This window comes from Psammomys obesus, unplaced genomic scaffold (genome assembly GCF_907164565.1).
Source record: "Psammomys obesus unplaced genomic scaffold, mPsaObe1.curated_primary_1811, whole genome shotgun sequence".
Lineage (NCBI taxonomy): Eukaryota > Metazoa > Chordata > Mammalia > Rodentia > Muridae > Psammomys > Psammomys obesus.
The window spans coordinates 19,747,936-19,760,508 of NW_026596064.1; the positions used below are offsets into that span (position 1 = coordinate 19,747,936).

At 40.5% G+C, this 12,573-nt stretch overlaps 1 protein-coding gene across 2 annotated transcripts in view; it reads left to right on the forward strand.

The window, feature by feature from the left end:
* The first annotated feature begins 11,802 nt into the window (after positions 1 to 11,802).
* The window catches only part of Lsamp (limbic system associated membrane protein), a 666,829-nt gene continuing 666,058 nt past the window's right edge, over positions 11,803 to 12,573 (forward strand). For both annotated transcript variants that reach the window (XM_055625123.1, XM_055625124.1), the window contains exon 1: positions 11,803 to 12,451. In XM_055625123.1, coding sequence (XP_055481098.1) covers positions 12,297 to 12,451 — 155 coding nt within the window. In that variant the 5' untranslated portion in view covers positions 11,803 to 12,296. The remainder of the gene's footprint in view (positions 12,452 to 12,573) is intronic.

Consider the following 12,573-nt stretch of genomic DNA (forward strand, 5'->3'; position numbering starts at 1 on the left):
AAGGATCCTATGGTTTCTCTTCTTACCTTTTTTTCTTTCTTAATTTCCACAACTTAGCTAATTAAGGGAAGTGACCAACAGGAGCAAACCCATTAAGTGACACACTTCTGTCTCAGAGTGGGAGCTAACCAAGTGATCTGCCCAATGCCAGGCAGTTTTTCTCATCTCATGCCCACCAAAAATTTTAGAGCTTCCTGATATTTATCAACAATGAGCCCTATCTCTAGAAACCCAAGGATGAAAGATAGAAGGATTCTTGGAAATACACTATACATACCTTTCAGTTATCCACATCATATATCTGCTTAATAAACCGTTCATTTGGGCAAAGATGCTGTATCTTTCAGAAAACCTTCCATCTGAGTGGAGAATTGGGTGTTTTTTCTCACATGAAGACAATACCGAGTAGACATTTGTGTAGCTAATAGTGCATTACATTGGCATTGCCTCACCGTTCCTTGCCTTGGGTCCCAAGACTCCTTTCTCACCCAGAGAATATAACAACCTTTTCTGCTACTTTGTGACTTCAGTACCTTATATTTTAGTTGCCATACAAGGTGAAAATGACCTTGTTTGAAGGGGTTTTTTTTTTTTGGCATTTGCTTTCCTCAATATTTAAAACAATTTCATATCATATTCAAATCATTCAGAAGACTGTGTGTTGATCCGAGGTTAAAATGTTCTTATTACAAGTAAATCTGATCATGGTGATCACAGTGGGTAATTCCTGCAGGCCTTTTGGAGGATTGCTGACAGAGTGGGCAAGCAATAAATGCTTATTATTTAATGAACCAACCAAGTGCTATTGCTAATGACATCACAACACAAAGCTTATGTGTCTCCAATTTGTTAAAATGTAAAGAAGTTGTAAATTGTCAATGTCATTTCTTAATAGCAAAGTGCTCAATTTATCACGAGAAAAAACAATTTACCCACTTATATTCTGTGTGTGCTAAGCAGTATAACAGATATCAGTGTTCAACTCTCTCCAATTAGTTATGGGCAGGATAATTATGCCTGCAGAAATAACTGGTAACTTCCTATTGCTCTGAGATGCCTACATCATCCTCTTTCACCGCCGTGTGCTGACTCGCTTTCCTCTTGCCCTCTCAGCACTGCTTCAATCCGCCTTTTTCCCTCTGGTTTATCCTTCCAGGCACCTTTTCACCTCCCAAAGCTCTCTAGTCCTCACAGCTAAGCCAGATATTTCTTGATCAAAGCTCTTCCTCCAACTGAGCTCTCCTAAACAGTGCATATCAGTTAATTCCCATTGCTTCCAAACACCAGACATGGCTTCTACAGCCTCTCCTCAGACCAGCTAGAATACTTGTCATGCTTTCTTGATAGGAAAAAGAGGACACCGCAGAGGACAGACAATTATAATGTTGCTGACATAAAATAAAAGCTCAGTGAAAATCATAACATATTGTTTTTTAATATGGTTGGTATAACTATTTACCCTATGTATTGGAAAGAATATATATGTTCAAATTTTTTCTAATGTCTGTATTTGTTTATTCATGTGTGCCGTATTTAAAAGTCATTATTTCTCTATTCTTAATTGATATCTGACACTCATATAAGACCTTCTAGGAGCTGAGATATTTCTCAGCATTTAAGAGTGTTTGTTCATATTGCCAAAGACAAGAGTTCAGTTCCCAGCACCCACACTAGGCAGCTCACAGCTACCTGAGATTCAAAGCCCTCTACTGGTTCTATGGGCACCCAACACACCTATACAAAGACTCAACACACATACATATAATTTCAAGACTGAAAATAAATCTTTGATCCATTTGGAATATATTCTATGTATTGATTTCATATTCTAGGTACTTGATAGTCCCTTCCTTATGCAAGTAGATATTATGACTTAATGAATTAAGATTATGCAGACAGTTTCCACACTTAAAATTTGGATCTTAAAGTATCTTTTTTGAGCAAAGAGTTCTATTTTGTGTCAGGAAAGAATAGAGTTACTACAGAATACTTAAATTAAAATTGGCCTATAGAAATTAGAAGTGCACTGAATTTAGGACACTTCTTGTATAATATGCATAGTCCTACAGAAGTTGGAATTGTAACTCACCCACACACAAGCATAATTTATTGTTATCAGTTTCTACTTTCTTTCGTGAAAGAATAAGCATATTATTATGAATGGGACAATGTGGGAGAGCGCAATGATGAGCAAATAGCCATATCTGTATAGATTGCCTGTAGAAGACGTATATAGAGAAAAAGAAAATAGTGCCAGGCAGCTATATGGTGAATGACTCCTTGCCAAGCATTCAGCTTACACATTAACTGACACCCCAACATCTGAAACTTGCACATTCCCTTCTCTGTGTAAATAGAGAATAGGGCTTGCTTTTTTTTTCTGTTTGACCTGCTGACATCTATTGCCTGTATTTTCGCCTTTCCTTTGTTTGCTTACTTGTTTATACATTTATCATATGTTCAGCTGTTGAACGGACACACCTGAAAAGAGGGAACCTCAGTGGAGGAATTTCCTCCACCAGATTGGGACATTTTCCTGACTGCTAATTGATGGAGGGTCCAGACCATTATGGGCAGTGCTATCCTTGGGCAGGTGGACAAATAACTAATAAAGAATGCTGTTTAGTAGTTGAGTTATCTGAACACCAACCTCACTGTTTCTGAGGAGCCATATTGACTTTCCATCTCAGCTGTAAAATGGTGAGAGGCTAAATAGGAAGATCCCTCCAAATTTCTTCTAGCATTGTGCATTTTTTTCTAATTATATATGCTTCCTGATTTTCCTCAAATTTCATATGCAAGCTTAATGGTTGGGAGTCTGAGAATGATTTCCTGACAACTGGGGTGATAATGTTCACACTGATTATCTCACAGAACTTTAGTAAAGACAACACATGAAATTACCTGTGTTGCCGTGCACTGTGGACAGCAAAAGGCCCTGCAACTGTAACAAAACAAAGGAATTTCAGATATTTCTGCTTTTTATATTATTTTAGTTAAACAAGCACCATGATACCTCAATGTATAACCAGCAGAGGGAGACAAGTTCAGAATATTTTTCTTCTTAAAAAGTGAAATCAGTTAATTGCTATCAGGACATGCATTTGTAAAAGTCAGAACAAAATTCATTATCGGCAAACAATGATTTTGCTTACATTCTATATAAACATGTTGAAGTTACACAAATACAGAATGGGGGTAAAAAAAAATTATGGGGAAAGAACCGGACTTTCTGGGCTTAGTGCATTCCATCTCAAAGACAAGCCCTTTGCGAAGAATGCCATATTCCTATGACAGCTACCTGAGCGTGCCCATCTGGGGGTGCAGGCTGTTTGGATACCAATTTTGGAGCCACCCAAGAGTTCTAAAAGAGAATTTCCAAATTACCCCTAAAATTTTCTTTTTTTTTCCACAAGTTCAACTTTCCCGTTTTTTATAAGGCAAAAACTGTAAGGAGAAAGAAAATAAAATGAAGAGAAATCTTTCTCCCTCTCTCTTCCACTCCCATACCCAATTAGTTGACAATTCCCATCAATTTTTAGGTGACATTCTCCTGAAGCTTTTTGCTTCCTTCCCCATTGTCACTGTGCTGTAGCCTGCTTTTGTCATCTCCTGCTTTTGCTCTTTCAGAAACTATATTAAAGGCATTTCTCGACTTTAACCTGTCCCAGCGTATCGCCCACTCCATGGCCAGTTAGTTATCTTCATAAAACACAGATCTGATTATGTCATTCCCTTGCTCAAAGTTTTTAATGGTCCCCTACTGCATACAGAATGAAGGTCAAACTCATTAACATGCCTGTCAAGCACTTCAATGACCCTCACTTTAAAACAGTTTTTTTCCATTTTAACTTTTTCCAATCTCCCCCTCTACATCCCTTTCTACAACTTTTGTTCTTGGTTTTAATGGAAGTTTGAGCAAAGGTCTTCTTTTCTTAGCTTTTTGTTTTATTTTTTGTTTAGAAAGAAAAATATGTACATAGTTGGCAATGTTTATCTTTCCCATTATGACTCACGAACTTTAACTCAGGCTTCTGACTAACTTCTTCATTTTCCTTTCTACCATGAAGATGGATAGTAGGAATCATCTTTTTTCCATAAAGTAGCTTTGTAACTATGAAATGAAACAGGACTCTCTCTTCATTGCATTCAGAACTTTTCATTAGACAGAACCCTAAAATTCCCCCCCCCCATCCTTTATGATAGGCTGGTTCACATGGTAAAGCTTTGCAAAGGACTTTACTGCCCTCTCCTCTACTCTTACTATGTATCCGAGGGATACTTAAAATACCATCATCTTCCAGAAACCTTCTGGTTTATCTTCTTTGAGTTGTTACATTTTGATTCTGTTCTTTCACAAGGCAGTCTCTGTTCACTGTCCGGTCACTCTCTGCTACAGGAGTGCTCACTTGGATGCACTGTATTGGCTGTAAGTTCTTGGATAACAAAAGATGAGTACTCTGTGTTGTATTATGTATTGGACATGTGTACTGGCTAATTTTGGCCCTTCTTTGTGTTGGAGAGCATGTTTTCTAAAACTGTGCATCATATTTATCTCTCCCAAGGAAGGTCTTTTTTAATTTTAATTTTTATATTAATTACATTTTATTCACTTTGTATCCTACCTGTAGCCCCCTCCCTCATTTCTGCCAAACCCACTCTCCCTCCCTCATCTCCTCCCATGCCTCTCTCCATAGGGGAGGTCCTCCTTCCCCTCCATCTGACCCTAGCTTATCAGGTCTCATCAGGACTCTCTGCATTGTCTTCCTCTGTGTCCTGGTAAGGCTGCTTCTCCCTCAGGGTGAGGTGATCAAAGAGCAAGCCACTGAGTTCATGTCAGAGACAGCCCCTTAGTAGGGAACACTCTTGGACACTGAGCTGCCCTTGGCCACATCTGAGCAGGGGTTCTAGGTTATCTCCATGAATGGTCCTTGGTTGGAGAATCAGTCTCAGAGAAGATCCCTTTGCCCAGATTTTTTGGTTCTGTTGCTCTCCTTTTGGAGCTCCTGTGTATCAAAGTAGATGCTGAGGCTCATAACCAAACTTTGGGCAGAGTGCAGAGAATCTTATGAAAGAAGGGGGAGAGAGAAAAACCTGAAAGGAAGGTCTTTTGATGCAACTCTTTTGTGAGAACCACACTAGGACAGATGTCAGTTTTGCCTCTCAGTGAAGTCTCTGACCTCTGCATAGAAACTGCTACATGGTGGCTTCACATGTTTATTAATAATATTTCTCAACCTTCTCCTATGTAGCAACTGTCTGATGAGATGTCCTGTGAGTTTCCTCTCATCTCAGCAACGCTTCTACATTCATGACGGAAAACACAGAAGGCCAACAATGCAAATGATAAGCAAGAGGGGAAAGGAAGCTACTTTGAAGCATGCACACCTCTGGGACACTTTGGGTAACATAATGACCCAGCACTAGACTTGCCCCGCAGCTCAATATTGTCAGTAAGCTCCGGAGAAAACATATTAGTGTTATTTACATGACTTATAGCCTCAAGATATTTAGCTAGGCATTCCATTCAAATTTATCAGGTTAGCTGTAGCCTGGAAAGTAAATATAGATATGCAAAAAAAAAATTTAATAAAGTTCAGCTATTGTGTGACATCTGTCCATCATGTTATCCATTTATTATTTTCAACAAAATATTTTTATTATGCTGATATTCTTTTAACATATAAGATCCATTATTAAGGGTATGCAACATTCACGCTTGGCAAGCAACAACTGGAACACTTTTTATTTATTTATTTATTTATTTACAGCTGATATTAATGGCAGTCTGCTTAGCTCTGTCATCTCTCTCCATGATGACTGGTAACTTTTCACAGGTGCACACCAGAGTTTAACCAGTACAGTGAAGACAAAGCCTCCCCTGAGGAAAGCAGAGATGATTTGTGGAAGAATACAGACTCTTGGAGAGAGACCTCCTATTCTGAACCAATCTATTCAATTTCATCTTCGCTTTATCTCAGTGTCACTCATGGTCTAGGCTAGTTTGCACTGAGTAACTAAGATATCCTTCTATTTGATTCTTCATTTCCATTGTGGTTTTTATACAATGCATTGTCTATATTGTATTCTTAACACTCTTTGTAAAAATGTCAATCAAATTATTTAAATCTCTTGCCCCAAGCCTTTACTCATTTACACTACTAGAATAAAACTTAACTTCCTGGAATTGTTTCATTATGATAGCTTATTAATTTTTAATTTCATCCATTTCTTTTCAACTCCCACACTACACCATGCATATAAACTGCTCTTTATGTTTATTGTCATCCTTTCCGCTGTTAGGTGTGGAATGTACACATTCCTATTTTAATACCTTTAACCTGCCAATTTCTTAAACATGAGACCTTGTTGATATTATTATGTATACTGTCTCATGCTTTAGGGTTTAGCTTCGAGCTAGTTTTGATTATGTATATTTCTCTCACCATATCTGTAGCTCGTTTACACTCTGAAACCCATAGTTTTTCCATAGGTTTTACTTTGCAAATAATATAAATATATTTGCTTGTTTAATATCTATATTGGTGTCTAGGAGGAAAATATTATGAGATCAGAGTCTTGGTTTCTCTAAGTCACTACTATTATCAATAAACATGTATTGAATGAATGAATGAATGAATGAATGAATGAGTCATAAGCTTATACTTCAGTTTGGAGTAAGGAACTGCAAACCTGCTTCTACTCTTCCTCATTCCTCCTTGACCTATTTTCTGAGTGTAATAACCCAGGTCACAACAGCAGCCTCAGAAAGAGGGTAGAAATTCCTGGGTGTTGCCGTATTAACATCTTGCTATTCTGTAGGGACTGTTCACTGCACCTTCCAAGGTGCTGCAATGTTCTTCCCATTATGTACAAGGTATCTCGATAGAGCAGAAGCAATATAGGTACAGCATTACTTGGACATTGTTACCTCCTTGTGGATGGTGGCCATGGTGGCAGAGCTTAAAGTCTAGGGGAAAAAAGGGTGGGGTGAGCCCAAGGCTAACGTGGACTATTCTGTGAACTAACAAGATGTGTGGTGAACACTGGTGTTCCAGTGTGGCGGCAACTGTGAGTGCAGGTATGCTTGTGAGTAACCAAGAGCAGAGATGTAATGCGACAATGCGGGTAGCAGCTGAACAATTTCTAAGACCTAGACCTTGTGAAAACTGGGACACATCCAAGCACTGGTGCCTATAAAAATAGAACAAGTGAACAAAATCCACATTGTTAGAAGCAGGGGACTGATTTGATAACAATGAACTATGGCATGCACTGAAAGCAATCCTTAGACTGATTTTTGTGGTGCACAATTTGGGTTAGGGGTTTTACATTACTGGAGGGCTATGAGAGAGAAAATGAACTTTTTTTTTTTTTTTTAGCTGACTTGAGGCTGACTGGTTTTTATTTTTGAGACAGGAAGGCACATATGAATAAAGTTGAATTTAAAGGTACCAGATTCCAATGACAAGTCATAAGGTAATGCCATACTCTTAATAAGCATAAACTAAAGTATGCGATCATCGCTTGCTTATAATGAAATCAACCAGAACGTGATAGCAGGGATCCTAAGGAAAAGTTTTAACAATTCTGGTTTTTTAGCTAGGACGGAAATGCTAATTCTACTTATGAAAGTAGAGTATAGACACGGTCTCACTATGATTAAGACCTTACAACCGTAGATATGTAGAGCAGTTCATTAATAATGCTATTGACAGGTTTAGCATAAAATGCAAGCAATGTAGCCAAATAATTAGTTGTGCATTTCAGGCTGCATCTGGATTTTGTGTGAGCCTGTTACCTTACAAAGCTGAACAGAAGAATAAACACTTCATGCTTCTTTGGGTGCTCAGATGTGAGCCAGTTTTTGTTCTTCTTGCAGCGTTTGTCCCTGGAGAGTGCTGGAACCTTCTAAAGCCTCTTTTGGAAAGGCAGTATGTTATTTTAAAGTAGTAGTTAAGATCGTCTTACTTGGGTGAAGATGGCTGTTTCACATGGCAAACAGCCATACTCGCCTCACAAATAACCCAAGTATATTCATTTTTGCCAAGCTGCTTAGAAGAATATACACAGTGATTCTGGGAAAATAGGCTGTAGACCCTTCAGAAAGTCATCTATGTGCTTCTCTCTTGAAATTTCTAAGGAAAGAAAGTAGGGGAGGAGTTTATAGTGAGGTTGTTTGGAGGGGAATGACCCTGAGGGTGAGATATATTATTATCCGGTGTTATGCTCAGAATGTATCAGAAAGCAGGAGATTATAAAAGAAGGAAAATCAGGCCTCAAAGAGGGAGTGAAGGAAGGATGGTCTGAGTGACTACACTGTGCCAGGGGAAGTTGCTGGATAGATTACTTTGCGAATGCTGACATTTACCCTATGGATAGGATGGGAAAGTCAGCCATCCCTCTATTCTGATATTCAACAATCGTAAAACTCTCTTTCCGGGCCAGGTGTTGGGAGAAAGAAGTCCCTGAAGTTCAGTCCGAATGTGAATTCCACTGAAGTATTGACTTACATAATAAAATTCTTGTTGAATTAGACTGGATTGCTGAACATTCTACATTAGAGATCTTCAAAACTGTGACCTCACTTTAAATACTGTGTTTCACTTTATTTGCTCATAGCAAGTCAATTAGGTTAAACCAAAGTTGCCCCAAGAAGATTAAAAGAACAAAAAACAAAACAAAACAAAACACTTAATTGCTTTTTGCTTTCATTTTTTTTCTAATAACTACAAATTCTACATTCCTGCTCCTACTTGTGTGAATTATATTGTGCATTGATGTCAAACATTCCAGTTGCCCCGAATACCTCCTAGGTGGTCACCCCTTGCTAGTAACTAAAAATTGTTGGTTTAGGAATTAGTAAACCGTCATATATTGGCATCTGTCACAAATAATATACTACTACTGTATCATCTTTCTCTTTGTCCCCCCAAAAATTATACCCTTCACCAGACAAATTTCTGTACACTGACAGCAGGTACTGTCAGTTGTGCATTCTTGATAAAACTAATCCTTCTTCCCAGAGCATGCGGGAACACACTGGGTCCCCAGAGGGCCGTACCACTTATCTATCATGGTCAGTCGAATTAAGGCAACCTGATGGTCTCTGTCCATTACATCTTTCTTTTTTCTTCTTCTGCCATTAGAGGAACATTGTACATTGTACTCTGTGTAAGCAAATCTTTTATTTCAAATAAGGTCTTTGGCCGGGACGGTCCAGACTGTTGGCGATGTATGGGAAGACAGGGTGCTCTTCTCCCTGAAGTCTTGACATCATTCCTCTTAGCATGCTAAACTCATTTTTTTCCCATTAACATTGAGAATTACAGAACTTATGAATCAACTAACCACTTTATCTAACCATTTCTTCACTGATGAAAATGAGCTCAAACTTTCAACAGCTAAGTCACAAGCCGTCCATGGATATTCCAGGCATCTTAGAGTATTCATCACCACCAACAGAGGACATCTTGATTTATGTGAAATGGATTCACAGTGCAAATAAAAGTAATCGACATTACAAACCTTGAAGCGGGACAATTCTGATCCCAATAATTTAATGTGTTTTCTTCAAAGACAAAAAAAAGTCTTAATTTTCTGACATAATTTGTGAGTGTTCATTTACCTTTAAGCTGATAAAATGCTGCCCGAATAATCCTTGAATACAGGATTTTTTTACAGGTCAAGGCAAATGCCAGCCCTGTGAAAGTTTACTATTTTGTTGTTGTTGCAAATGTCTGTAGCTCACCATAGGTCCTGGTTGGTTTACTCAGCTTCATACATAGAACCTCAGACGTTTATGACAAGAGGGATTCTGAACTTAGAAAATGGCTCCACAAAATGTGTCCTTATAGGCAACTCTGTGGGGCATTTTCTGTTTTAATGATTATTTATAGATGGTTCCAGAACACTGTGAGCAGTACCAACCCTGGGCAAGAGGATCCTGGGTTGTATACTGGTACAGGCTGAGAAAGACAAGAGAGAGAAGCTTCTATTCCTGCCTTCAGACTCCTGCCTTCATTTCCCGCTCTGGCTTCCTTTGATAGTAGTCTGTGGTGTGGAAGTGTAAGCCAAGTAAACCCTTCCTCCCAATTGGCTTTTGGCAATAATATTTTTTTTTTCACAACAGTAGAAATCTTAATTAAGACACAATGTAAATAAAAGGCTTTTATATGTATTTGCATGTGTGTGTTTAAGATATTTATCACCAGAATATGGTCCAGAATGGATACAGAACAAATGGAAACTCCCCATCTGGGGCTTCCTCAGACAGATGTGGGAGAATCACAGTGATGACTCAGAGTTCTTTTTGTTGGGGCTTTCCAATTGCTCCTGTAAAATTTTCTTGCTATCACAGAGGAAGCAGTTGAAATTCAAAAGCTTTGCTGGTGCCAAGAAGCCAAAAGGAGGCCAAGAGTGATTATTCTGGGGGTCTGAGGATGATTTGCTTGCTCAAACCCTGGAAGAGTCTAAATACTTATTCTCCTCCCACCTCCTTTGATAATTGTCTGGCCTTCTTGTACATCCTGGAACCTGAAAGTATTTGTTGTCTCTTGGTTAGAGGAGTGAATCTTGTAAGGTCAACAGTAGGGAACTGACTACTTTTTGTTCTGTAGTATTTTATAACATTGGTTATTTTTTTGTCTGTTTGTTTTACTGTGTGACGCTTGGATTACAGAAAAAGAGAGAGAGCAAAAGAAAGAAAGAGATTTAGATAAATGTTAGATATTAAGGACAGAGAAGAAGTCTTCAGCTGATCCCATGTCCATCAGCAGGGCTGAGGGAGCTGTCTGGCATTGAAACTCTCACTAACCTGTGAATAAAGTGTTACCCCTTATCCAGCTAACCACTTGGTTGGCTTCCAGGGTCAGAATAACAAATGATTATCTACACCTGTTTGGTGTCTGGTTTCACTAGAGTGCTGTCTATAGACTTAGGACTCCTTGTAAATGACTGACAAACTTTCTGATCTACTTCCTTGTGTAAGAACATTTTGAAAAGCAAGTGGTATTAGAAAAGGGTGCATTAGCTGCAATGTACCATTTTAACCATAATCCCAAATCCCATCACTCATGTGTCTGCCTGTGGGTTTCCTGGAGAGTGAGGTTAATTTGGGGATCAAGGATCAGCTGCTGAGGCTGGCACTTGGAAAAGACAAGCCAAGCATTCACACCCTAGACCACTCAATACCAGCATTGTCTCCAGTCCATCTTTCATAAGGGGGTTCCAAGAGGGGGAGGGAATGAAGGGGGGAAAGACAAAATAAACCTTTTAAGTTCTTCAAGAGAGGGAAAAGGGTGAATAGCATGTGAGTTTGGAAAGCCATTTGCCAGGACTATGAAATCAACTTTGGCTTTCCATCTGAGACTCAGTCGGGCCAGTTCCTTCTCTGTTTCTCATCTTTCTGGTCCATTCTGCAGTTTGCCTTCCCATCCACATGTACGCAGCTCCATTTGTCAAGAACTGCATTACTTGCCTGCCGTGCCTTCCCTCTTCTTTCCTGGACCCTTTCTCCTGCCCTTTCACAGCTTAAGTCCACCTCCTCTTCCCTGTCTTGAACAGTACCTCTGAGCCCCATCCCCTCTTCTTAAGGAAATCAGCCAGGCCTCAGATGGAGCTGTTGTCCTGACAACCCAAAGGCGCATCAGGCTTTCATTGAGTCTGGCTGCTGTTGAAGGGGGCAGTTGTGCAAAGCGAGGGGCCACGCTGAGGGGAGGGAGGAGCGGATGACGTGGTGGGGCTGTTGAAAACCAGCAGGGTACGGGGGGAGGTGCTGAGTAGAGAGAACACGCCAGGGACTGGAGGGAGAAGCAAGAAAGGGAGGAGGGGGAGAGAGAGCTCCTGGGTTGCTGCTGCCGCTGCTGCGAGAGGCTGTTTCTTTACTCTTCCTGGCAGGCTCTCCTGCTGCCTGGGAAAGTGGGTTACAGAGGGAAGGAGCTCAGCCCAGACGCTGGCAGAGAAGCAGCCAGCCACAGAGAGTCTAACGAAGCACCCCTGCCGTTGACAGTCGCCTCCTCATCATTAAGCATTTCATATTTGCACTCTTCCTTCGGAAAATTTGTTCCTCCACTTTCTCCCCCACCCCTGCTTGGATTTGATGAGGGCTTTGTCAAGTCTCAGAGGGGAAACAGACTGAGCAAGGGAAAGAGCCAGGCAAAGTGGAAGGGAGTGCGCGCTGGACCCGCCCGAGCAGCCTTGGCAGTGGCTGCTAGCCCCAGGCGCGCTAGAGCCCCTCTCCGTGGCCAGCAGCGCGCACACGCGAGTCCACCGCGGAGCAACTCGCTGAGGCCACCATGGTCGGGAGAGTTCAGCCCGATCGGAAACAGTTGCCGCTGGTCCTACTGAGACTGCTCTGCCTTCTTCCCACAGGACTGCCAGTTCGCAGCGTGGATTTTAACCGAGGCACGGACAACATTACCGTGAGGCAGGGGGACACGGCCATCCTCAGGTAGGGCTTGCGAGCAACTTTTCTGCTGTGCATGTGTCAGTGTGTGTCTGTCTCTCTCTTTCTGTGTGAGTGTGAGTGAGTGTGTGTGTGTGTGTGTGTGTGTGTGTGTGTGTGTGTGTGTG